This window comes from Electrona antarctica (genome assembly GCF_951216825.1).
Source record: "Electrona antarctica genome assembly, chromosome: 5".
Classification (NCBI taxonomy): domain Eukaryota; kingdom Metazoa; phylum Chordata; class Actinopteri; order Myctophiformes; family Myctophidae; genus Electrona; species Electrona antarctica.
Window position 1 is genome coordinate 19,287,452 of NC_136810.1, and position 27,961 is coordinate 19,315,412.

Consider the following 27,961-nt stretch of genomic DNA (forward strand, 5'->3'; position numbering starts at 1 on the left):
ACAAAATATATACATATATATATATACATATACATATATATACATATACATATATATATATGAGACAAAAAAGGGACTCCTGCACATCCAAAAAGTCTAGTTAGCAGGCATAGACATCAAAAAGAGAAAAAAGAGAAAAACCTTCCAAGTGCAGTCCCTTCCTTGGAAGGTTTTTCTCTTTTTGATATATATATATATATATATATATATATATATATACATATATATATATATATATATATATATACATATATATATTTCTGGGGGGACAGTTTTGCCGTAGCTCATCTGCAGCCGTTTTGGCTCTCTGTTGCTAGCCTGGCATGACTAATATATCACTGCATGCCGTCCCATAGATATTAGTCTGGAATCTGTGTGTGGAACCTGCATTTCCATGGGGCTGATTTAATCCTTGCATTGTGTTAGTAACCTGCTAACACTTTTGGTGTCAAATTTGTGCACAAAATCGGTATCGGCAGATATTCAAAATCAAATCGGATCGGGAGCAAAAATATGTGATTGTGACATCCCCAACTATGGTGATAAAATTGACCTGTATAGGCCTATACATTTATATCAGATATAAAGATATTGTGCACTAGTTTTTATAAAATAGACATTTTAGGTCTGCTACAGAATTTGTGGTGGCCTGCCTTCAAAGCAGGACACTGGGAGATATTATTCGAGGGACTGATGCAACTCCCACAGAATCTGAGGAACAGCGGTGGGATCCATAATAACAAGTAGAATCCTAGATGGAGAAAAAAAAAGGTCTACCTTGTGTTTTTGTCTGTGGTGGTCTGCTGTCTTGTCTGTGATATTTCCCAAGTAGAGTTGGGTCCTCTGTCCTGTATAATAATGCTCAGAGGTGCCAGGTCCTTCCTCAGTGTATCACATGCTTTAAGAAGGGGAATCCTATCTGGGTATAAGGGTTGGGGTCCGGTGCTTCCAGTAGAACTGACCTCCTGGGGGGTCAGGGCGAAGGCTCGCACGTGGCCCCGGAAACGGGCTAGCTGCTCCACCACATTGTTCAGAGTGGTTCCAGAGGAATCCACGACGATGCCCTCCTTTCTGTTCAGCAGATCGATTCCGAGCTGCTCAAAGAGTTCTTGGATGTAGGAGATAATGGCCCCAAACACAGCCGGGCTTCTTCGCACCGGCGGTCCCTCAAGCTTTGTAACGGGTCGAAGTTGGAAGTTGCCGCGGTAAACCAGATTCATAACGGCATTAATGGCACTCGGTGTATCAAAATCATCTGCCAAGGCTGCTAGAACACTCGTTTTGGTTGCAGCCAACCCCTCCCACATAAGTTCCTCTTGTATTGGCGGACAGTGTAACACAGCCCTCATGTAGGCCTGGGCACTGTGGATGAAGTTGACCACAGTCTCCAGGGAGCATTGTGCCTCATTCATGCTGGCATCACTGTAGTCTATGGCTGATCTGTATTTTCTCATGAGGCAAAACATCCGGAATTCATTGGCAGTATAGGACTCAAGGAAATCCTTTATAGTAATATAGTTCTTTAAGGATTTTGACATTTTCTCAGCACTGCCTTTTAAATGCAGGTGTCCGGAGTGCAGGAAGTAATTCCCCCACCGCCCACACTGATGGTAGGCCTCGCTCTGGGCGATCTCGTTCTCATGGTGGGGGAAGGCCAGGTCGATGCCTCCTGAATGGATGTCCAGCTGGCTCCCAAACACAGAACTAGCGATGGTGGAGCATTCAATGTGCCAGCCGGGTCGCCCTTTGCCCCAGGGAGACTCCCAGTGGGGTTCCTGTGGTTTGGAGCTCTTCCACAGAGCAAAGTCCCGCACGTCACGTTTATCTGTGTCACTTGGTTTATCTGTGTCACCTGGCTCACGCCGTGGTTCAATGGCACTCACAAATGTACCATAACGATCTCCAATAGACTGGATGTCAAAATACACATCCCCATTTTTAACGACATAAGCATGTCCATTTTTTATGATGCGCTCAATAAATGCCACAATCTGAGGAATGTTCTCAGTGACTCTCAGGTACACTGCAGGAGGAAGCACATTTAATGACAACATATCCTTTTTGAACTCCTCCTCATACATCCGCGCAAGGGTTGTTGGTGATATATTTTCCTCAGAACTTCGGTTGATGATCTTATCATCTATATCAGTGATGGCCATGGCATGGACCACAGTGATTCCAAACAACCTGGACAATATCCTCTGCAGGATGTCAAATCTGACATAAGAGCTTGCATGACCGAGATGTGCGTGGTCATAAACAGTGGGTCCACAGCTGTACCAGGTAGCTACTCCTTCCCGTGCCAGTATGAGTGGTTCTTTCTGCTTGGTGAGGCTGTTGTAGGTCTTCAGACCTGTGTTGAATCCAGTGGGTGGACTCCATTGTTTACACGCAGCACCTGTGCATTCTGTTCTGCAAAGGACTCTGACTGAAAACTGATAGACTGTTTGCAATATACACACTGATAATCTGCCTATGGGCCACATTGTTTTTTGGCGTTAACCGTCTATCTTGTAGTCTATCTTCGAACGCGACAATTCCACTTCTTGACATCGATATAAAAGTGCTCTAATACTGAAAGATGATGTTTATTCAAGTAGCAACCTTACTTACAGACATTCTGATTGGTTAAAACAACTAGCGTTGTAGCTAGCTGAGGGGACTGCCCATAACTCTGACATCCTATTACTCTGACTATGTGGCTTTCACGGGCAGTTAGGGTTAGGAATGCGCGAGTCGGACCATGACATCACACACACACATGTCACTATGACCATACATGGAGTGTGTCTAACCTCAATAGGTCGCCATGACATCAGGCACAAACAAATCAGTTCTGCGTATTATGTAGACTTGGATAATCACCATATGGAGATCTTGCAGATCTAGAATATTCACCAAATATGGAGTTTAGGTTGCTATTTGTGATTCTACCAACAGTGCAGGCCTACTTCCAATGATCCAAGTTGGAAACAAATGTCCCACCCAGTTATTATGTCTGTGTCCCTTTTATGCCCATATTATAGATTTATTTGTCAGGCATGCCCAAATATGGACTCTATGCAGATGTCAGAACAGCATTGTGATGTCAGAACAGCTAGGCCAGCTCCATATATGGATATCTAGGGGTGATCAGGTGTGATCGATTGGAAAATGTGGGCCCTGTCCAGAGCCTGGGCAGAGGCTTTTGTATCCCACCGACTCAAGGCTGTGTTCATAAATAACGAATGAATACTTTTGAAATCCCCCCCCCCAACACAGTACACCCAGTGTCTCTAGTCCCTTAATTTCAGGAGATCTGACCACCCATTACATTTCACACGGACGGGGCATGGGGACGTCCACACCGACTGTACAAGTCCGTACTGTACTGTACTACTCCGTACTGTACTGTGCTGTTCCGTATTGTACTGTACTACTCCGTGCTGTACTGTACTACTCCGTACTGTACTGTACTACTCCGTACTGTACTGTAGTACTCCAGTCTGTACTGTACTGTACTCCGTACTGTACTGTACTCCATACTGTACAGTACTGTACTACTCCGTATTCCTACTGTACTACTCCGTACTGTACTGTACTCCTCCCTGGCCTGTGTGTGTGTGTGTGTGTGTGTGTGTGTGTGTGTGTGTGTGTGTGTGTGTGTGTGTCACTGCTCAACAGTGCCATCCAGTGGTATTAGCGAGGTGTTTCAGCTGTCCGCTCGGACAGACAGACACACATACATGATACAGACACAATGTTGCATAATGAAGAAAACAAATAAAAGTGCAATAAAAGACAAGAGAATATGTATTTAGATTTAATGCCATTTTATGTCCTTTAACTTTTCAATAATCTACTACAAAGTCAAACACAAACATTCCACCTGCTAACAACCACAGAGTCACATGTTGTGTACATGACGGATGAACCACAATAAACCACAGCAATAGAAAAAAGAAAATTCAATTTCACACATACACACGCGCGCACACACTTTTCACACTAGAATGTTATGTACAACACACACACACACACACACACACACACACACACACACACACACACACACACACACACACACACACACACACACACACACACACACACACACACACACACACACACACACACACACACACACACACACACACACACACACACACACACACACACACAGCGTTTATAATACAGCATTAAAGAAAGGTGGGCGGGGGGTATGATGTCAGTATGGGACGGGGGGGACAGCCAAAGTTTCACCAAAAAAACACTTTTTTCATACAGTTCAAAGCAATAATACATTTAAGTTTTATTATGTTACATTTATAATAATATAATAAAACGTTTGTTTTATTATATTTTATGCATGATAACACAATAAATCATTTTTCAGTATAAATATTCTTCATCCAAAAGTCAGTGCAGTGCCTTCTGTCCAGGCGTCAGGCGGTCCTCATGCTGCCACCCTTTTATACCCTCTACACCTGGTCCGATTCACACGCTTTATGTTGCGTTCACACTGCCAGCTACAAAGCTACAGGCTACCATTCATCTTCAATGGAAGCCAGCGACATGAAGATACAAAGCTACAGGCTACCATTCTTTTTCAATGGAAGCCAGCGACATGAAGATACAAAGCTAAAGGCTACCATTCATTTTCAATGGAAGCCAGCAACATGAAGATAAAGCTACAGGCTACCATTCTTTTTCAATGGAAGCCAGCGACATGAAGATACAAAGCTAAAGGCTACCATTCATTTTCAATGGAAGCCAGCAACATGAAGATAAAGCTACAGGCTACCATTATTTTTCAATGGAAGCCAGCGACATGAAGATACAAAGCTACAATCCAAGTTGAGCTGGCTCCAACTGCTGCTACTAAACCACCAAGTGTTAGTTTTAACCCATTCGACTTACCATCACACAAGCCAATTCTGTATTCTTTTCAACCCCAAGGCTTGATATCTTCCTTTATATTTCTGTCGCTGATCTGACTCTGATGCATGCTTGACTACCAACAGGCGTTTTGTTCAAGACTTCAACAGTGACAGATAGGCTGCGCTTTCTAGCTTTGTATATGTTTGTAGCTGCCAGTGTGAATGCGGCTTTAATTTACACCATTTACATCTGGCCTAAAACTAAAACTGGTCCGGTTTAGACCTCACCTGGTCCAGCTTTGATCTGCTTCCACGTTTAATTCTTTCCGACTACCAGAGAATGTTGCTTATTAGATCAGTGATTTTTTTTCTTCTCGACCCCAATCTACACTGTAAAATCCTCAGTGTTTAATTTACAGAGCCTTTTTAAGGATCTATGTGGACCCCAGGTTGCAAACCAGCACCTGACCAAACAAACATCCACTGTCTCTAGCTATCACAAAGAATTCATAGAACCATCGTTACGTTCATAACTACTCCATGTAGGGTCCGTGTCCAGCGGGGAGTTATTTTTTCTTTCCCGGCTGAAAACGCCATGGCGCTCGTCTGAAAACGCCAAGGCGCTCGTCTGAACACGCCAAGGCGCTCGTCTGAACACGCCAAGGCGCTCGTCTGAACACGCCAAGGCGCTCGTCTGAACACGCCAAGGCGCTCGTCTGAACACGCCAAGGCGCTCGTCTGAAAACACCAAGGCGCTCGTCTGAAAACACCAAGACGCTCGTCTGAAAACGCCAAGGTGCTCGTCTGAAAACGCCACTGGGTTGAAAATATTTCAGCTCTCAGCAAGCATAATTTTTTTTAAAAGAAACTCTTAGTGGACACATTCCCTTAGTCTCTGGAGCCAAACTGTTTAGTCAAACAGTTCCAAATGCGTCCGTCATGCAGTCGTTACATGTTGTACGTTACAGTCGTTACATGGCCATTTAATAGCACTGAAAATGCTAAGAAACGGCGCGCTTGTCTCATCTCTCCCCCTTTTCCGCTTAGTCTTTGCAGTCGGCTAAGTTTGTCCCAAATTAGTCAAAGCCCATATTCGTAGCTAGATGCTTAGCATAAATGGAAATTCCAAGATATATTTTGAAATATATCATCTTGAATTAAAATGGTGAACAGATGACAGCGTCTGTCCATTCTGGACTTTCAGAAGGTGTAGTTACAGACGCTATGCAGCAGGGGGTGTAGTAACACACTATGAGGGAATAAGTTGTCTGGCTGGAGAGACTAGTTTCATAGAATATTTAAAAAAAATCATAGAATTGTAGTTACATTTGTAACTCACTCCATTTGGCACAATTTTTTCATTTTACATCAACTCACACCATCTCTTATGCCTAATTTACTGCTACATTCACTAATGTAGCACGGCAGGCATAGCTTGCCAACAATATGTGATCTACAAGCTCACCTGGAAACTAAAAACAAAACATGCAAAATTAAAACATACGAATAAAAAAACTGATAGCTTGTAGATCAGTTCTTGTCAAGAAGCAATGCACATGTTCAACTCAAAGTGTGTGTTTGTTTTTAAAAACACGTTCAACTTCAAAGTGCGTGTTTATGTTTTTAAAAACACGTTCAACTTCAAAGTGTGTGTTGATGGGTTTTTTTGTCTTTGCACTTCAGAAGTCCCGCTGTGAAGTACAGTTTGTATTGTTTTTTCTTGTTGATTTTTCACCGTTCAGCTGATATAAAAAGAGAGCAAGTAATTTACAAGTGTTTTCTTCTTTAGTTTTTTTTTGCTCCTGAATTCCCTTAAAAAAGTAAAGAAAAGAAAAGCCCAAATGGCTCCTACTGGATGCCTCTGAACAGACACATGGCGAAGACCATGGCGAACAGCTGTGGAGAGAGACCATGAATGTGTTATTATTACAACAGCTGTGGAGAGAGAGACCATGAATGTGTTATTATTAGGCATGTAACGATATATCGTATATCGATATATATCGATATTTATCCCGACGATATGAATCGATTCATTGAAATAAAACAATATTTTATTAGTGTGTGATGTTAGTGTGTGATGTGAAATGTGAGCTTTAGTCATATTCCATCATATTCAAGTGCTTTTGGAGAGAAATGATAGTCACTTTCAGTAGTAGAGCACTGTAGAGGGGAGCTGTGTGTGTCTGTGACTGTGCCCAGGTGATGATGGTCGTTGATGCTCATCAAGGAAGGCAATTATGTTTCTGCACTGTCAAAAGTAATGCTACTTCTTTTGCAATGTAGTTAAATAAAAAATCTCAGGGGGGAAGATAAATTATATAAAATTGAAAAAACGGTAATTTCTCTTTAAAATATATATTTTATATATCGTGAAAAATCGTATCGTGAACCTCATATCGTGATACGAATCGTATCGTGAGTTGAGTGAATCGTTACATGCCTAGTTATTATTATAACAGCTGTGGAGAGATAAGACCATGAATGTGTTATTGTATCAAACATAATAGAATCTGATTTATCCTTATCGTTACTGTGCGGCAGAAACCTCTTATGTCCGTATTTTAACTGTTTTTAATGCCCTACTTGATCACACAGCATCAGGGACAAATTAGCCATTGGGCCAGTGGGGCCGTGGCCCAGGGGCCCTTGGCTCTCAGGGGCCCTTCAGGGAAATTGGACTGCACGGTACTGGGTTTGACGACCTGAAAAGGGCTCCTGGGGCCCTTCATTTGTCATTGATTTTGTCAAATTTAGGTCAAAACGATGATAAAAACACGGAAAAACACAAAAATGCACACGCGCCCTATGGGGTCCCTGCAACAATTACCGGCCCAGGGGCCCTCGTGTGGGTTAATCCGTCCCTGCACAGCATCATACAAAAGCAAGTAAGCTTGCGAAGCAATGCATTCTGAGCTTGTAGATCTGCTACTTTTGATATTGTTTTTATTTGAAGTAACATTTTTGGACATAGAGGTTTCCACCCGACAAAGACGATATGATACGTTTATCACAGAGGAGGCACCAGTATTGATATAAAAAGTGTAATGCATTCCATCTTTTAGCAGTCTAAAGCAAGGGTTCCCAAGCCTTTCAGACCCCCGCTAATACACTTTGAACTGGGGACACATTACCCTGACATGTACTGTAGCCTACATGGAATTGTAGGAATTTGGTATGTCCTGATCACGTTCTTTTGCTCCCGTTCCAATTTTCCAATTCGGATTTTTCCAGATGCGACTTTCATTGAACACTTATGCCATATCACAATAGTACAATATCCAAAAGACAGACACAGACAATGTCCAGTCTAATATCATGATATATATGGATATAATATTGATACTAGGGATATGCCGATCAGGGTTTCTTTTCTCCCGATCCGAATCCGATCATTTGAAAATGACGTTATCACCCCCGATTTCCGATCACATGATCGGATCCGGACAACCGTAATTGTAGGCATTACAGCTACAAACTACAAGCTTGTAGTTCGGCTATTTTCACAATGTTAGCATCTTTCTTACGTAATATTTGACAATTTGGTATTAAAAAGGTCTTAAAAGCCATTCAATTGTAACTTTAGAAAAGTGCAGATAGCCAGTATGCATTTATACTGTATGTTGGTTGGTTTGTTTACTGTTGAGTGAGAAAACAATGTTGCACATTATGCTAATCATCTGGGGACCCCGGGAAATAATTTGGTGACCCCCACACCCCCCCCCCCCCCACCCCTTTCTAATGGAAAATGGTTCAACCAAAGATATTATTCTCTATTTTCTTACACTTTCACCTGTCTAAACACACTGAAAAGTGTCCTGTAACACCAACTCTCACCACTAGATGGAGATATTGTACAACCCAAAAAAAGTGCAACCCCCTTACTTATGCTCGTGCTACTTGATGATGAGATAAGAAGTAGACATGTTTTAACATGTTCACATACCTCTAACATACAGTAGATGTATATATAGATCTAACAAACCATTTGGATGGGTTTGCGTACCTCAATAGGTTCCAACACCGCAATGTTTTGAGTTAAAATATATATGTTTAACACATTAATGTACCCATTAGATCTGTAGGACATGTGGATGGGCTTACGCACCTCTATAGTCAGCACCACGATGGCCAGAGCTCCGGCCACGTAGATGTAGAGCTCAAAGTAATCCACCACCGCAGAGTAGCAACCCTGTGGGAACAATATTTAATTATTTTATTTAGTTATTTATGTGTGTGTGTGTGTGTGTGTGTGTGTGTGTGTGTGTGTGTGTGTGTGTGTGTGTGTGTGTGTGTGTGTGTGTGTGTGTGTGTGTGATATATATATATATACACACACATACATACATATATATATATGTACACATATATATATGTCCTTTGGGGGTGCATACTTAGTTTAGACTAGTCATTGGTTAGACATGGGTTAAGGTTAGGTTTAGGTGTGCTGCCCCGTGGGAGGTTAGGGTTAGGGTGAGGGTTTGAGATAGGTTGTAGTTGTAGGACTAATGACTGGTCTAACCAATGACTAGTAAACCAACAGCCCAAAGGACAGGGCAACACAAGATAACAACATAGATAGAGGGGGAAACAAATAAAACAGGTTCCTACAATAACAAACAGAAAAAAAACTACAGAAAAAACACTACAGAAAAAAGGAAAGTCAGAAACGACCACAAAAAAAGGAGGAAGTATGTTTTTATCCACACAATAGAAACAACTGTGAAGACATCTTTCCCAGGTCAGGTGGAACTGGTTTGTTCTGCCCTTCATTTAACCCTCGCTTCACCAGACTTTCCACTGCGGAGGAAAGCCTGCTAGCCATGTGATCCGGTTTAGAAAACAAACAACAACAACAACATTGTGGTTCCGGTGGTGTCTTCCAGTTGGCGTTGCAGTTTTAGTTCCCCAGCATAATGCAAATCAATTAGTTTATTCTCGCTGGTCACACTACGAGTAGTAAAGAAACAAAATGATTGTATACATTTTAAACCAATTTTAAACTAGGTTCCAGTCCTCGGTTCCGGCCACCAGATGACGTAAAGCTCCGACCGAATGGTATTGGTCCCATGCTAGCCCTTCATAGAGAAGCATACCCGTCCATATGCTGTTATAGTATTTCATTTAGACATTGGGGTGGCGGTGGCTCAGGGGTAGAGTGGCCGGATGGGAAAGGCATGGGTTCCCAGTTAAAACCCAGGCTCTCCCGTGTTGAAGTGTCCTTGAGCAAGATGCTGAAACCTTAATTGCTCCCGATGTGCAGGTTGGTGCCTTGCATGGTCATCGATGCATGAATGTGTGTATGAATGGGTGAATGTAATGCACAATCTATGTAAAGCACCTTATGCTGGAAGACAGTTATATTTTATTGAGGACAGACAGACAGACAGACAGACAGACAGTTGTTTAAGAAAGCTGAATAGAAACGCCAGGTGTAACACACACACCACACAGACCCACACACCCACACCCACACACACACACCCACGACAGCTGAACGTGGAGATGCACTAATCAGCCATGGAGTCAGCCAGAGTCCCCCGCACGTCAAACTGAGAGTGTCACCCAACTGTCACCTTACTGTCTGCTGCACTCATTATGGCAGGGGGGGGGGTTACACCTTACCTTGAACATCATATTTCCTGATAAGCACTGGTTGGCCAGCTCTCCGTTGGCACGGTGACAGCAGGCCGCGGGGAGGAGCTCGTTGTGGTTGAGGTGTCTGAAGAGACTGTCCTTAAAGTCCTCAGGACTGTTGACTCCACAGCAGTCAAACTGAGGAGAGGAGAGGAAAGAGGAGAGATAGAGGAGAGGATAAATATTATTGTGTGTGTGTGTGTGTGTGTGTGTGTGTGTGTGTGTGTGTGTGTGTGTGTGTGTGTGTGTGTGTGTGTGTGTGTGTGTGTGTGTGTGTGCGCATGGGTGTGTAGATCTACAGTATAGAACATCTTACGGTTGTCATGACAGCGTTCCAGGTGGATGTAAACACGTCAGATTCGTTGTATCCTTGATAATGTCTCTTCAGCTCCTTAGTGAAGTACTGCCTGGTCAGCTGTCAACCAATCACACGTTAGATTAGAATACTCCCAGGTTATTATCAACCAATCACACGTTAGATTAGAATTCTCCCAGGTTGTTATCAACCAATCGCATATTAGATTAAAATGAATCCCTGGTCAACTGTCAACCAATCACAGATTAGATTGTTAGACATTTTGATTAGAGAATGCAGCCAGCCAATGAGTTAAGATTAGTATCTCTTGTCAGCTACAATCAACCAATGACAGTTCAGATTAGTATCTCTTGTCAACTGCAATCAACCAATAACATTTTAATTTTTTTATTGTTGTTTTTTCCACATATAACAACACTCCCCTTTCTTTATGTGGTCACGAGGAGCCGATTGGTCAAGCTGGGTCAGAGGAGGTGTGGTCAGACTTACGTGTTCCCGGAAGAGGAAGGCGAGGATTGCCGCGGCGAGTTCAGCCAAGAAGATGAACAGGATGAGCATAAAGAACTACAAGAGAGAGAGACCAAAATGAACATACAAACTACAAAAGATAGAGAACATGAAAAAAAATATATACAAGAGAGAACAACATGAGCATAAACAACTACATGAGAGAGAGTAGCTGAAGTGTGCAAATCCATAAATCACTGATTATCACCCATCATTAAATAACACAAGAGTTCATAATGTCATAATGTTCATAATGTCAACAGTAGGGCGACTGTGGCTCAAGAGGTAGAGACCTGCTCTACCTCTTGAGCCACAGTCGCCCTACTGTTGACATTATGAACATTATGACATTATGAACTCTTGTGTTATTTAACGTCCAATGATCCATGGGTCGGCGGTTCGAATCCCGGCTCCTCCTGTCTACATGTCGAAGTGTCCTTGGGCAAGACACTGAACCCCAAATTGCTCCCGATGTGCTGGTTGGTGCCTTGCATGGCTTCCGCCGCAATCGGTGTATGAATGTGTGTGTGAATGGGTGAATGTAATGCACAATCTATGTAAAGCGCCTTGGATAAAGGCGCTATATAAATGCACCATTTACCATTTATGTGTAGTTTCACATTTTACTAGTAACGGCGTTGCTGTGTTTCAGCCGTAAAGCCGTAAAGAGTAAAATGTGAAGCTACACATACTGTTGACATTATGAAGATGGATTTTCGAGCGATGGAAATAAGCGAATTAGCACTAAAACCCAGCGCCCCATTGAGGGCTTATGGTGGGGTAGGGGAATTTTTTCACAAAATAACTGGACCACTTTTATGAGGACTAAACAACTGCAACTAAAGGTGATAAAGCCTTCTAGCACGACGTTCTCCTTTAAAGTGCCCTGGACGCAGCACCATAAATAAAAAAATAAAAAAATGCTGGGCTTTGGGAGCGCGATGCTCGGGCGCTGGGAAGAAGAGCGCACCATGCAGCGGATCTTTACCATAGAACAGGGGTCTTCAACAGGGGGTCCGCACAGATACTGCAGGGGGGGCCGCCAAATCTTTGTGTGATAGGGACTTTATTTTTCTTAATTTTACATAACCACTTGAACCCTAGCATCCCTTTTCTTAGGGTTAGCCAAAAATAGCCAATCTACAAGCTCTCAACGCGTGTTGTGAGCTTGTAGATAGGCAAAGAGGCTTGGTGTACAGGGGGGGAAAAAGAGTAAGACTAAGTACCAAGCCAAAAGGGGGGTGGTTGGGGGGGGGGGGGGGGGGGGGTGTTCCCTGCTTCATCTCTCTTTCAGCTGCTGTAGAAATACATGGCAGAGACTCAAAAAGGCATTCACAGTGGACACAGGCCCTGATTTATTAATTGTTTTGGTGCGATTATTCTCACGCCAGACATCTTCAACAGTGTTTGTGCCAAGTTTGGTGCCCCCCTGGGAGCCCCTGGGTTTGCAACATGGCCCCCGGGTGTGACTCTTGCCATGGCATGACCGGGTTTGCAACATGGCCCCCTGGTGTGAGTCTTGCCATGGCATGACCGGGTTTGCAACATGGCCCCCTGGTGTGAGTCTTGCCATGGCATGACCGGGTTTGCAACATGGCCCCCTGGTGTGAGTCTTGCCATGGCATGACCGGGTTTGCAACATGGCCCCCTGGTGTGAGTCTTGCCATGGCATGACCCCCGAACAGTGTTTGTGTGTCAGGGTTTGGTGCTGAGCTCCAGTCAGTAACGGTGTGAGCCTCGCGAGTCCTGCAACGTTACATATTTATATTTGTATAACTTCCACTGTCCAGGAATCTATAGGATATTATTCCATTCTATGTCAGCCGTTTCAAAACTATTATATATTAATTAATTGTATTTGAGTTGTAGATGAGTAAATGTTGGACAGACAGACAGACAGACAGACAGACAGACAGACAGACAGAACTCACAAAGAGGAGCAGACACTTGTTTTCTCGGATGGCTCCGCAGCAGCCCAAGAAGCCCAGGAGGAAGAGCATCCCTCCCAGCCCCAGGACGATGTACACCCCCATGGAGAGCAGCGGGTGGCCCGTCACCATGACTACGCCCCTGATGTCCGTGGGGTCCACCAGCACCCACACGCCCACCCCCAGGAGGAAGGACCCCCCCAGCTGGAGACAGAGAGAGAGAGAAAGAGAGAGAATATTATACTATTATATATATACAATTTACAATCACAACACAATAGTAATATATATAGGCCTACGGTATCTATCTATCTATAAATGCACAAAGTCTCTGTCTGTAATGTACTGTATGTGTGTGTGTGTGTGTGTGTGTGTGTGTGTGTGTGTGTGTGTGTGTGTGTGTGTGTGTGATCTAGTGCCCGGTGTGGAGTCGGGCGGACCCACGGTTGTCCAGAACCGCCCCAAAAGGGCCTCTGCCCGGGCTCTGGACTGGGCCCCTGCCCAGCGTCCATACTGTATATGGAGCTGGCCTGTTCTGACCTCACAACACTTCATATTTGGCCATGCCTGACACAGAACTCCACAAGCTGGCTGCATATACTCCATATTTGGGAATGCCTTACAAAGAACTCCATATATGGGCATAAAAGGGAGACAGACTGTGGGGTGGGGCATGCATTTCCAACTTGCATCGTTCCAAGTGCGTATATCTATTCTACGTCCGAGCATAGGCATGGTAACGCCCCTACCGACAACTGCCGGCCTTACCAGAGTTTCCTCCGAGGTGGATAGCTATATGCTGGATATGGTCTGATGCCAGGTTACTCCTTGGTGGGAAAAGCTATGTGTATGTATTTAAAAAAGAAATATTTTATTTTCTCTACATTGCTTCCACTATTGCTAGCATTTAATTTAACTTAATTACTTTAATGCATGAAACTCAAACTCAGTAACTTTTCCCCCGGGGCATGGGAGGGTGAGGGGGGGTTTGTTATTGTCTGTTCTGTTTTGTTTCCGCTTGTTTTGTTTTGTCTCTTGTTTTATTTCCTATGTTTTGTTTGTGGTCATGTATGTCTTGTATTTTAAAATGGAAAAAACCTAAAAAATATATATTAAAAAAAAAACTCCTTGGTGGGAAATAAATAAATAATACAAGTACGATATAATACAAGAGAATGACAGCTTGGCACGCGCAAACAGTAACTTTTATTTTTGTAGTGTAAACTTGAAACATTATTGTACTGTAAAAAAGATCTCTTTTCCCTTGATCTTTATTTAGTATAATAGTATTAGTTTACTATAATTAGATTAATACACGATAATCAACACTAAAACTTTAATTAGAACACACCCAAATGAAAGCATACAACGTACATGTTCAATCAATCATCCAATCAAAGCATAAACGGCATAAACAATACTAGTTTGTCTCTTCTACAAAAATAAAAGTTACTGTCGCGCGTGCCACGCTGCCATTCTCTGGTATACTGTATTGTTTCCCACCACGGAGTAACCTCTGGTTACGGAGTAACCTCGCGTCTCGGAGGACAGTCTGGTGAGACCATGGGGGCTAGACGGGCAGTGTCGGCAGGCGGGGCGTTACCATGTCTATGCTCGGACGTAGAATATAGATATACGCGTTCCAAGTAGGCCAGTGCCCAACGGGCACCGCTGTAGAGGCCCCATGGGCACCGCTGTAGAGGCCCCACGGGCACCACTGTAGAGGCCCCACGGGCACCGCTGTAGAGGCCCCACGGGCACCGCTGTAGAGGCCCCACGGGCACCACTGTAGAGGCCCCACGGGCACCGCTGTAGAGGCCCCACGGGCACCGCTGTAGAGGCCCCACGGGCACCGCTGTAGAGGCCCCACGGGCACCGCTGTAGAGGCCCCACGGGCACCGCTGTAGAGGCCCCACGGGCACCGCTGTAGAGGCCCCATGGGCACCGCTGTAGAGGCCCCACGGGCACCGCTGTAGAGGCCCCACGGGCACCGCTGTAGAGGCCCCACGGGCACCGCTGTAGAGGCCCCACGGGCACCGCTGTAGAGGCCCCACGGGCACCGCTGTAGAGGCTCCAACAGGCACCGCTGTAGAGGCCCCACGGGCACCGCTGTAGAGGCCCCACGGGCACCGCTGTAGAGGCCCCACGGGCACCGCTGTAGAGGCCCCACGGGCACCGCTGTAGAGGCCCCACGGGCACCGCTGTAGAGGCCCCACGGGCACCGCTGTAGAGGCCCCACGGGCACCGCCGTAGAGGCCCCACGGGCACCGCCGTAGAGGCCCCACGGGCACCGCTGTAGAGGCCCCACGGGCACCGCTGTAGAGGCCCCACGGGCACCGCTGTAGAGGCCCCACGGGCACCGCTGTAGAGGCCCCACGGGCACCGCTGTAGAGGCCCCACGGGCACCGCTGTAGAGGCCCCACGGGCACCGCTGTAGAGGCCCCACGGGCACCGCTGTAGAGGCCCCACGGGCACCGCTGTAGAGGCCCCACGGGCACCGCTGTAGAGGCCCCATGGGCACCGCCGTAGAGGCCCCACGGGCACCGCCGTAGAGGCCCCACGGGCACCGCCGTAGAGGCCCCACGGGCACCGCCGTAGAGGCCCCACGGGCACCGCCGTAGAGGCCACACGGGCACCGCTGTAGAGGCCCCACGGGCACCGCTGTAGAGGCCCCACGGGCACCGCCGTAGAGGCCACATGGGCACCGCTGTAGAGGCCCCACGGGCACCGCTGTAGAGGCCCCACGGGCACCGCCGTAGAGGCCCCACGGGCACCGCCGTAGAGGCCACATGGGCACCGCTGTAGAGGCCCCACGGGCACCGCCGTAGAGGCCCCACGGGCACCGCCGTAGAGGCCACATGGGCACCGCTGTAGAGGCCCCACGGGCACCGCTGTAGAGGCCACATGGGCACCGCTGTAGAGGCCCCACGGGCACCGCCGTAGAGGCCCCATGGGCACCGCTGTATAGGCCACATGGGCACCGCTGTAGAGGCCCCACGGGCACCGCTGTAGAGGCCCCACGGGCACCGCTGTAGAGGCCCCACGGGCACCGCTGTAGAGGCTCCAACGGGCACCGCCGTAGAGGCCCCACGGGCACCGCCGTAGAGGCCCCAAGGGGACCGCTGTAGAGGCCCCACGTGCACCGTTCTAGTATACATAATATTAATAACTATTACAGTATATGTATTAGTTTTTTATTACTATTAGTTTTTTATAAAGTAGTAAAATGTGCATATCTACAAGCTCAAACATAGTCAAAACACAACTTGTGTGTTTCCACTACTTTTGAGGACAAAAGGAGGAGAATTAAAATGAATAAAACATTTTAAATAAAGTACAGTAACAATAGTGAAAGGCAGGTAGAACAGTAATGGATTCATTACTGTTACAGTAAACAGTACAGTAACATGGTAAACAGTAAATTAAAACAGTACAGTAACAATAGTAAAAAGAGGGTATAGAACAGTAATGAATTCAGGTAATACGCTGCATTCAACCCTGAAACATGACTTCAGAGAGCTGAGGAGAACCCCCCCCCCCCCCCCCCCCCCCCTCATTCTCCATCTCTCTCATCTTCATCCTCTGCCGACCCACCCCACCCCACCACCCCTCCTCCTCCTCCTCCTCTGCAGGGTCTCTTTCCATGTGATTAAGGAAAGCAGCTTCTAGGAGCAGCAGAGATAAGAGCCAATCCCACTGCACTGACACCATGCTGCCCTCCTTTACACTATGAAGTGGAATATACATAGGAGATGAGATTGGAGAGAGGAGAGGGGAGGGGAGAGGAGAGGAGAGGAGAGGAGAGGAGAGGAGAGGAGAGGAGAGGAGAGGAGAGGAGAGGAGAGGAGAGGAGAGGAGAGGAGAGGAGGGTCATTTTAAAAAACACAATGGACTCCCGTTACAATCCTGTTTGTGTGTCACGAGTCACGACTCACCAGTGTGAAATATTTGCACGCAGATAAAACAATGTTTTGTTCCCGAGTAAAGTTGAGCCTCCCACTGCCTTACTGTGTCTAAAAGGCTCAGGTTAAAACCCCTTTGGATCAACGGCGGTTCAAATCCCAGTGGCTCGGTTGCACCGTTCACAAGCTCCTCCCCTCCCATTGGATTAGCCGTGACTGACAGGTCAGGACTCATGAAGCCAGCTGTCACTCACAACACCTTCCGTAATCCATCCAATCACAGGGGGATTCGATTACAATCACATTTGCATCTCATTGAAGGAGATGAGAAGGCTGAGCACGTACAGCACGCCTCATTTATACTCTGATCACGCTTTCTCAAAGTGGGTGCTGTGGCACCCTGGGGTGCCATGGTTTCATGGTTTCATCATGGACCAATTTCTATGGGTCACGACTCGAGAAAGAAAATCCCAATTTCTTTTCCTAGTATAAGTAGGTCTGGAGTGGCTTAGTGGCTTATTACAACGCAGGAGTCTATCCCCGTTACAATGCGCTAGACCCCTGGGAGATGGAGTCTGTCCCCGTTACAATGCGCTAGACCCCTGGGAGATGGAGTCTGTCCCCGTTACAATGCGCTAGACCCCTGGGAGATGGAGTCTATCCCTGTTACAATGCGCTAGACCCCTGGGAGATGGTGGCTGTCCCCGTTACAATGCGCTAGACCCCTGGGAGATGGAGTCTGTCCCCGTTACACTGCGCTAGACCCCTGGGAGATGGAGTCTGTCCCCGTTACAATGTGCTAGACCCCTGGGAGATGGAGTCTATCCCCGTTACAATGTGCTAGACCCCTGGGAGATGGAGTCTGTCCCTGTTACAATGTGCTAGACCCCTGGGAGATGGAGTCTATCCCCGTTACAATGCGCTAGACCCCTGGGAGATGGTGTCTGTCCCTGTTACAATGCGCTAGACCCCTGGGAGATGGAGTCTGTCCCCGTTACAATGCGCTAGACCCCTGGGAGATGGAGTCTGTCCCCGTTGCAATGCGCTAGACCCCTGGGAGATGGAGTCTGTCCCCGTTACAATGCGCTAGACCCCTGGGAGATGGAGTCTATCCCCGTTACAATGCGCTAGACCCCTGGGAGATGGCGTCTGTCCCTGTTACAATGTGCTAGACCCCTGGGAGATGGAGTCTGTTGCTCTTAATCCAGAGCGATTTACAATGAGCAAAAACAAAAGCATGGCAATACATAAAAAGTAGTTATCATGAAACATGCGTAAGCTAAGAGCGTAACAGTGGAATATCTACGGTATATAATGAAACTATACATATAAACTATACATACTATACTATACATATATACTATAAAGTGCTATGACTACATAAAATGCAAGTCTGTATAAGTCTGTATAAAATGCTATCTAAGTCTACATAACGTTCTATCTAAAGGGCTAGAAAACTCACCTCTTCAGACTCCATCATGGCCCTAGTGTTACGGGCCATGATGGAGTCTGAAGAGGTGAGTTTTCAGACTATGGCTGTCAGTGTGTGAATGAATGTAAATGCTTCAACATAATCCATCTGACATCAGAACTTTTCTTCTGAAGAAACGTCTGACAGACAGGTGTCCAAATCCAATCATACCGCCTCTGAACCGTTCAGACAGACTCCACCCACTCACTACTCCCGACCAATGAATGGCAGCTTGCACATTAATCCCTCACTTTCATCTCATCAAGAGTTGACTCCTGCAATTCCCTATCGATTCGTCCTAATTGGAATGCTCGCCTACTCCTATGGCCTAGGGGCTGAGCCTCTCAGCAGAGAGTATAGGACGAAGGTGCCCTCTACGTCCTCCCGGTGGGGGCTCCTCACTGGCAGGTGAGTCAGTGGGAGAAAACAGGAGCACAACAGCAGTGTTGATTTCGTCGACTAAAACTAAGACGAAAAATGTTCGTTGACTACCTTTTTTTCACTGACGAAAACTAAACGGAAACTAAATGAAAACGAAGCTATGATAACTAAAACTAAGACTAAATATATTGACAATTTCGTCAACAAATCTAGACTAAAACTAGACTAAAATGTTAGGAAGGGACTAGTGGACAAGAGATCCAGTATAAGTCATTTTACAATTGGTTGCATGCTGAAAATAGCCGATCTACAAGCTCACAAATAGCCGATCTACAAGCCGATCTAGCTCACAACGCGACGCGTTGTGAGTGTAAAAACAGTCATTGCGACGGCATCAAGGCCCACCAAAATACATTTTAGTCGACTAAATCAACTGTAGATTTAGTCGACTAAAATCTTATGACATTTAGTCGACTGAAACTAGACTAACACTAAAACATTCCGGGTGACTAAAATGTGACTAAAACTAAGTGAAACCTATTCAAGAGACTAATGACTAAAACTAAAATCAAAATTTGCTGCTAAAAAACAACACTGCACAACAGAGATGTGTTTGGGGAGGAAATAATTGGCATAACGACTCAACGAATTGGGGAGAAAACGGGATAGAAAACAAACTAGCAAACAAAAACACGAGGGCAGTCTTACTGTATACTTACAAAGATGAGGAAGTTGAAGAGGAACATGAGGTACTTGATGCAGCTCAGGCAGTCTCCCTCCATGGCCGTCCCCCTGGCCGACGCTTCTCCCTGACCCTGTGTGACAAAAAACAAAACACAACTTTGATGCACATTCTGGCCTGTGACACAAACGCACCTGCATCGTTCTATATTGATTGATTGATTGAAAACTTTATTGAAAATTTATTCAAAAGGATACAGACACAAGAAAGCCGTTAGGCTTGTTTCCGTTGTGGTCCTTTTGGGGAAAGGGGACATGGGGAGTAACAAAAAGAAACAGACAAAAACAAAGTATGGATTTATATATCTATAAATTATCTATAAATTGAGCTCATGCCATCCTAAGGCTGTGATGCTTTTCAAGCTTCGCATCAGGTCATTGTATGCGATCTTCTGTTTTGTCTAATGTATGCATATGTACAGTATAATATGATTAGATTTTTGTGTTGTGTAAGGCGCCTGCTGTGACGTGCATTTATGTCTTGGAACCCCCTTTTGGAAACGAGATGGTACATCTTCAAGCCCGGTTTATCCTAATAAAGAAACTTGAATCATCATCTTAATATGCACTGCTGTATGTTCGCACACGCGCGCGCGCGCACACACACACACACACACACACACACACACACACACACACACACACACACACACACACACACACACACACACACACACACACACACACACACACACACACACACACACACACACACACACACACACACACACACACACACACACACACACACACACACACACACACACACACACACACACACACACAGAGAGAGAGAGAGAGCTGTCAGTTAAGTTCAGTCTGTGTCAGCAGTAAAGCTGTGTCATGGCCTCCGGGCTTCAGTTCAACAACACAGGGAACAAGAAGAAGTCAGAGCAACAAATCTACAGTGTCAGCCAAAAAATATGAAGTTGGAATCAATTAGGGCTGGGCAATTAAACCAAAAATATATCAATCCACAACCCAGGGCTCGAGTATATTGCGACGTCCCCGGGACATTAAAAGATATGTATTCAAGACACATGTATCTCCCCAGGGACGCAGACGGGACCAAGAGGATTTTTTTTGGGGCCAACTGCGCATACATTACCGTCTCTGTGCAAGCGGTGCACAAGGGACACGCAAAATAAATATCTTTGTCCCCAGAATGCTTAAAAGGTTACCGCATGCAGTGCTGATTCAACCATTTCAGGTAGAACATGGTTGCTTGCAAACATGCTATACGCTATTTGAAGAGGTTTTACTTACACAGCAGAAAGATTCATTCATTCAATCATACACAGCAGAAAGAAATGGAGAACTGACAGGCACACAAATCCTATATAGAGCGTCGCAGTCCCGCCCCCTACCATGGCCCAGGAAATGAATCCCAATGCATTTTTCCCATAGACATTTCAAAAAGTATTTATTTAAAGACGGTTACGCCGCGGACAAAGCCAACTCGAGTCGTGACAACTCATGACAACAAACAATATTTTGGACCAAACAAATAATTACAAAGAAGAAAAACAACAAAAAAAGTGTAACCTGCCGTTTTTTTCTTCTTTCTAATTATGTGTTCGGCCCAAAAAATTGTGTTTGTTGTCATGATTTGTCACGACTCGAGTTGGCTTTGTCCGCGGCGTAAACGTCTTTAAATAAATACTTTCTGAAATGTCTATGAGGAAAATGAACGGAGAATCATTTCCTGGGCCCTGGTAGGGGCCGGTAGGGGCGACGCTCTATAGACGAATCCATGGAACAGTGACATGTAGGCCAGGTGTAGTAAATCAGTGCTGAGGTGTAAAGCTGCTCTTAAAGGGCCACTTCACCCCTTTTGCAACCAGATCTTATTTGAATGATGTTTGGGAGACAAGAAACACTTTCCTGGGTGTTGTTATGTGGGTAATAGGTGTTTTTAGATATTTTAGTATTTCAAAAGTGTCCATGGTGTCATGGACACTGGGCTCACTTACTTCCTGGACTACATGTTGTCTCAGTAAGACAGCCCTCCCCCTATCCACATGGAGGAACAGTGCACCAAAGCATTATGGGAATTGTAGTCCATGAAGGAATGTTTTATGTTAATATTTCGGTAAAACAAAAACAACAAATCTGTCCTTTTTTTGGGCCACGTGACACGCATATCACCGGTGGTCAAAAGTGCAATGTTTGTCTTAGAAATGAGTAGAATACTATGTACTAAATTATGCAAATGACTCAAGTATACTCATTACATGTAATTAATTATATACAGTATGTACTGCATTAAATAAGGGGGAGGCGTCCAAAGGCGTCCTGTGGCACTGAGTGAGCTAAGGGCCTTGCAAACGGGGAGCAATAAAACACGCCTATAGTTTTCAATGAGACCTGCGTTTTTGCTCAGAGAACGCAAGCATATTTACGTGAGCGCGGTCCCGTGAATTTGTTGCGTGCGTGCTTGTTTCGTGCACACGCCCGCGACTCACCAGACCTGGATTCGGTTTAGCTTTTCTTTTTACGCTTGCGTTGTTGCGCCCCTCTTCAACAGACCTGGAGGAGACCTGTGTTGATCCAGGCAACAACGCCTGCGTTCCTCGCTTCACGTTTGCAAGGCCCTTTACTCTGTTCAACACTGGATGTAAGAAGGTTACATCTACAAGGAGAAAAGGCTGGTTGCCATGGTTACCACTGCATTAAGTGACACATTCCTCTTAACGTAATGAACCCTCCATCCCATAATAACACACACACAGAACCTAGCTGACATTAACACTCTGCTTGATGAGGCCAGCACTCCACCTTAATGAAGACCCCACACACACACACACACACACACACACACACACACACACACACACACACACACACACACACACACACACACACACACACACACACACACACACACACACACACACACACACACACACACACACACACACACACACACACACACACACACACACACACAATGTACAACCTTGTATGTACAAAACTGTTACTTTTAAGTAAGTGCTATAAGAACAAATAACCATGTGTTCCAAAGGATCCAATATACTTTATTATTTAGCCACAAGCTCTGGATTACTTTTCATTGCTTCAATATTTATAAAACCCACCACAGACACACTTAACCACTTTCACTTCCAATATGTTTCAACATATTGGAAGTGAAAGTGGTTAAGTGTCTGTGGTGGGTTTTATATTAATAGAGACAGCACCCGGAGGAAACCCTGAGGCGAAATGGACATAGTGAACGCTGTTTCACACGTGAACGCATGCAATGATAGTCAACAGCCAGCGCGTTCATGTGTTTGGGCCCAATCAATCCCAGAATGCACTCTGTTCCTACCCGGAAGGAGGAGTGAAATCGCCTCATGCGCTTTTGAGCAACTTAATGCAAGTGGATGGGAGGAGAAATCCGGTGCCGTCTCTATTAATATATACTCAGGGTTTCAACCCACAGACTTTCAGATGATGCCACATCATGGGACAATGGCTATGCTGCGGTACAGGACCACTGGCAACAGACTGCTAAAACGATTCTTTCCCTGTACAATCAGACACATGAACGATATGACAAGAACAAAAATAAATCAGGACAAAGGGAAACGCTATTAAACCCTCCGTCATTACTATTAGTGTGGTTGCCTATAGGCAAGCAGACTATTGTTATTTCACTCCAGCGCTTAAATCCTTTAAAAACGTTTAAATCGTGCAATAACTCTCTATTCTCCCCTCCGATTTGCCAGCGATTCGGAACTCTTCCCAAGGCATGTGTGCACTTTGCCCTCATCTAATTGGACAGTATACGGTGACATACCCAACTCAACTCTTCTAATTGAACAATATTTAACCACACTCGCAGTTCCACAGGTTGGCATGTTTCTATAGTTACCTCATGGTGCTGCATTGTCTGAAGGAAGATGAACAGAAAAAACCCTAACACAAGCTCTAACAATAAAACACAAAACTTGAACCTACAAATAAACGAGTGGTTTCGCTTAGGGAGAGTTGGCTGGAAAACCAATGCCGGGTTTTGTATTTGATTAAAAAAAACTACTTTAAAACGGAAAGAATTATCTCACAGCTCAGCGAGACAAGAGAATTAATGAGTTGGCAGAAAAGTAAGGATGCTCGCAGCTGTGAGGAAGTAATTAGAACTCTCCTCTCCAGCGGTGATCGTCTGAAGCGAGGGCAAAAAGAAGAAGATTAAAAAAATATCATGTTTGTCTGCAGAGCGAGGACACTGCTAATGACACACACCACTGCAGAGTAGCTGGGGGGAAAGAAACAGAAAGAACGTCTTTCCAGTGAATATATTAGCGGTAATCTCCTAATGTACAGTACTCATTCACAGCTCTGAATAATGTGCTCTCTCTCTCTCTCTCTCTCTCTCTCTCTCTGCATCTGTCTGTCTGTCTGTGCATGGTTTCAGTATCTGTGTTTGTTGGCATAGACACAATACGTCCTTCCTTCATCAGTTCACCCTTTAACTAGTGCTTCTCAAGGTGGGGTCCGGGGACACCCCAGGCGTCTTTGAGGGGCCTCCCCAGCAAAATGAGTTAATACAACATCAAAGTCCTTTTAACTACTTTAACCAAATTTTGTTTGTCTATAAAAAAAAATATTGTATCATAATATTTGAATGAACATTTTTAACACAAATCGTGTCTTCCATTGCTCCTTGGCACACATTTCAGATGGCAGATGGGGGCCAGCTACATCTAGTCATGTCCTTGACATGAATTAAGTTTGAGAACCACTGCTGTAAATTATAATTACGTGCAAATATTCACGATGATCATGATGATATGCAAATATTAATGATTATCATAAGGATATGAATATATATTGATCAGCTGTGGAGATTACAGAGTTTTATTAATTACTCATCCCCCCCGCCCCTCCCATGTGAACGAGCTAACGAGGTCACAGGCGGTCTTAATTGAGATTTACATAAATTAACCCCCCCCTTGGCCGTGAGAGCGGGCCCATAGGTGCATGGGGAGGGGGTTCAGAGTTTAAAGGAGCATGTCACCCATGTTCAATAAAATAGGTCCTCATAATGCTCATTATAATACGACACCATTTCTGTCTACTCACTCTGTGTCTCATTGGTGGGCCGTGGACAGTTCAGAAACCTGCCTACCAGTGACATCATCGATGAGGGTTGCATGCTAATAGAAACCACCACAGTCTATCTCCTCCTGGGAAGTCAGCATGCTGAAATAGAAGACATTGTTCTTGCATATACAAAACTAAATTATACGTTTTGAAATCACCAAAACCTGCCTACGCCGATGATGTCACACAGGTAGGCAAGGGTGAACTGTCATGACCACCGGAAACTACAACATGATGTCCCGGTGTCCGCGGTGGTATAAGCAACTCACCGCTCACCCAAACACACCTCTCTGTTTTTACTAAACCACCGTTTTGGTAGTCACCTTATCACCTAAAACTGGAGTATGTATGAATAGGCCTTGAGACACTTGGGCGAGTAGATAGAAATGGTCTCATCATTTTATATAATGAGCATTAAGGCTCATTCATAGTCTGGATTTTCGGTGGTGGGGTGACCACCGAACTACAACATGACGTCACAAGCCGCGGTGAAGAGCAAACCACTGCCACCGCCCCAGCCCTTCTCTGTTTTTACTCACCACCGCTCAAAGTTATTTCAGCTCCGGTGGTCACCTCACCACCGGAGCGGTGGTCACCTCACCACCGAAAATCCAGACTATGAATGAGTGAGGACCAATTATATGAAGATAAGGATGACAATGGGTGAATGCTCCTTTAAGTCACGTCACCAAAAAACTGAATGTCTGCTTTCTCTCTCACCCCCCCCCCCCACCCCCCACACCTCTCCATCACTCCCCCAGGGTCGTACCACTGTCGGATCGGGCGGCTTTCTTTTTTTTTCATGATTAAAATGCATTCGATGTTTAAAAATGAAGAGGAGGGTTTGAGAGGGGGGAGTGGGCAGCGCAGCATCAGCACACTGTATAAATCACCCCTGCCACACGTGTACGCGTGAATGTGTGTGTGTGTGTGTGTGTGTGTGTGTGTGTGTGTGTGTGTGTGTGTGTGTGTGTGCGCGTCTGCGTGTGGAGAAAGTGCAGAGTAAACAAACTGGCTCTTTCCCAGGAATCCCAGGGGAACGCAGAGCCTCATCGATCAACCTACCGAGCCGACCGGGGCTCAGACCGGCTACTACAGTCTCTGTGGACTGTTGCTGCTGCAGTGTTGCATGTATACTGTACAAATATAAAGTTTAAATATATACAAAATATATATTTATACTAATGTGGACAGGGACACACTTCACACCCCCAGGAGACCCATCTTTAGACCAACATCCTCAACACATTGTTTCTATGCCAAAGGATACACTGTCTCTGCCGCCGGAATACTGCACCGCTGCAAAGCTGGTTTATAGACCAATTATTTGTTTACAAACATTGGGACTGGGCGCACGGGTGACTGTTTCATGTAATCAATTCCCAACAGATCTCCAAACCTGTTGTTTTGGGGAGCGCTGGTTTCAGTCCATTCAACCTCCTCTTGTGAGTTGGCTAGTGAGATGCACCCTAGGAGACATGTATACTTCAAAGCCCAACAGTATTGCGCACAGAGAACAGCTGATATACAAGCTCACATCGCAGATGCGACTGTTGTGAGCGTAGAGGTCTGCGTGCGCGACACCATCGCGGGACGAAGCATAAATTATACTTGATGGACTGCAGGTGCGCGTGCAGCCGTGCACAAATAGGCTCTGCTGCCGTGTTCATGAGCGCACCTCCCGTTCTTATGACAGCGACTGGAGGTGTGGTTTTGAGGACAACTGTTTTGAATTGCTATTATTGTTCAAACACAACAGAAACCAAGGATTATATATTTCAAGGGTGAGAGATCACAATAAAAATCCTAATCATTCTTCCTCCACACTGGGAGAAAAACAGCATCTGAAAGTTTGATGGGGCATTTTTTACACCTGAGTGCAGTTAGAACTTTTCCATTGCATCTTATGAGAGGTGGTGTTCTTCTGCTGCCTTTATGCGCGCGCATGCCGTTTCTTATCAGTGTGACGTCGTCTGATAAGGCATCTATTGGAAACATTTTAAATTCAACTCTATAAAAAGCAAGGCTTTTGCACACCTACAGGCGACAGGTGCATAGGAGAGGGTACGGTGCCCGACAATGAAAAAGGAACAAACACCCGCACACTGTCTTCAAATGCAGTGAATCAACTTGTAATAGGGAAACAGCAACGTTTCGGCCTATGCATCTTAATTTATCTTTAACATAAAGATAAATTCAACTCTATGAAAGAAATAAATCAAACAAGAACAATGTAAATATAGCTCAACACTGCTGATATTACGAGGGGTTTCTCCATATTAAAACACAAAATGCCACGTTTAATGTAAGTGGCTCAGAATGTAAGTGTCTTTAACCTATTCAAAGTAGGAAAACATCTGTTCTGTGTCATTTTAGGTTTTAGCTATTAAAAAATAGCAGATATACAAGCTCACAGCGCGGCACGAAGTGACAGGCTGCAAGCTTGTTCATCTGCTATTTTCGAACATTTTAGAAAAATCGTGAAAGTGTGAGAACTACTCACTCTAGAAGGCATTTGTATAAATCGGCCTCAGGTCTGGGTTACTACTTTTTAGAGCCTCCATTTGCTGTCATGACCTTCTGCAAACGTGATGCAGAGCCAGGAACCAGCTTCTGCATGGCAGCATAATTCATATGAGCAATCTTAGCACCACTCCTCATGTGCAAAGGCCTTTGGTTCACTCATATTCTTGGACTTGTGTTTTGCAACCGCCTTCTTCAAATGCCATTAGAGATTTTCAATGGGGTTGAAATGAGGAGACTCTAAATAGCTATTCTACAGTATAATCTTCCCGGACTTCCGAACAAGCCAATGTTAAAGGAGCAGTGGCTACACAACCTGGACTTGTTAGAATGAGGAAGCTATAAATGGCTGCCAACCAGATCCTTGAGGAGCAGATGGGAACACTTGAGTGACTGCAAAAGACCTTCAGCAAGACTTGGAACTGAGGTTCCAGGGCTCAATTTTGCCCGAACTCCAACTCGTATACACCACTTCAAAGCATGGAGAAAGTCTACTCCAAAACGCTGAAAACCATATAAATGGAGTGATGAAAAAGAATCAAGCGGGAAGAATGAATGAAGCAGAATACAGAAAAGAACACCTCGCTTAC

General features: G+C 45.2%; 2 protein-coding genes across 3 annotated transcripts in view; both read right to left on the reverse strand.

Annotated features, from left to right (window-relative positions):
• Positions 1-773: 773 nt before the first annotated feature.
• On the reverse strand, positions 774-2,486 carry LOC306923881 (cysteine--tRNA ligase, mitochondrial-like; the record flags this gene model as incomplete). The annotated part of the gene is made up of 1 exon (XM_079502225.1): positions 774-2,486. One exon carries the CDS (start codon positions 2,484-2,486, stop codon positions 774-776), a length of 1,713 nt encoding a protein of 570 aa, XP_079358351.1.
• A 1,309-nt stretch (positions 2,487-3,795) lies between these two features.
• The window catches only part of LOC306923432 (tetraspanin-18B-like), a 71,622-nt gene continuing 47,456 nt past the window's right edge, over positions 3,796-27,961 (reverse strand). For both annotated transcript variants that reach the window (XM_079501527.1, XM_079501528.1), the window contains exons 3-9: positions 19,721-19,816; positions 13,251-13,451; positions 11,302-11,376; positions 10,813-10,911; positions 10,485-10,634; positions 8,968-9,051; positions 3,796-6,755 (exon numbers count right to left, since the gene is read on the reverse strand). In XM_079501527.1, the coding sequence (XP_079357653.1) occupies positions 6,708-6,755; positions 8,968-9,051; positions 10,485-10,634; positions 10,813-10,911; positions 11,302-11,376; positions 13,251-13,451; positions 19,721-19,816 (753 nt within the window). In that variant the 3' untranslated portion in view covers positions 3,796-6,707. The remainder of the gene's footprint in view (positions 6,756-8,967; positions 9,052-10,484; positions 10,635-10,812; positions 10,912-11,301; positions 11,377-13,250; positions 13,452-19,720; positions 19,817-27,961) is intronic.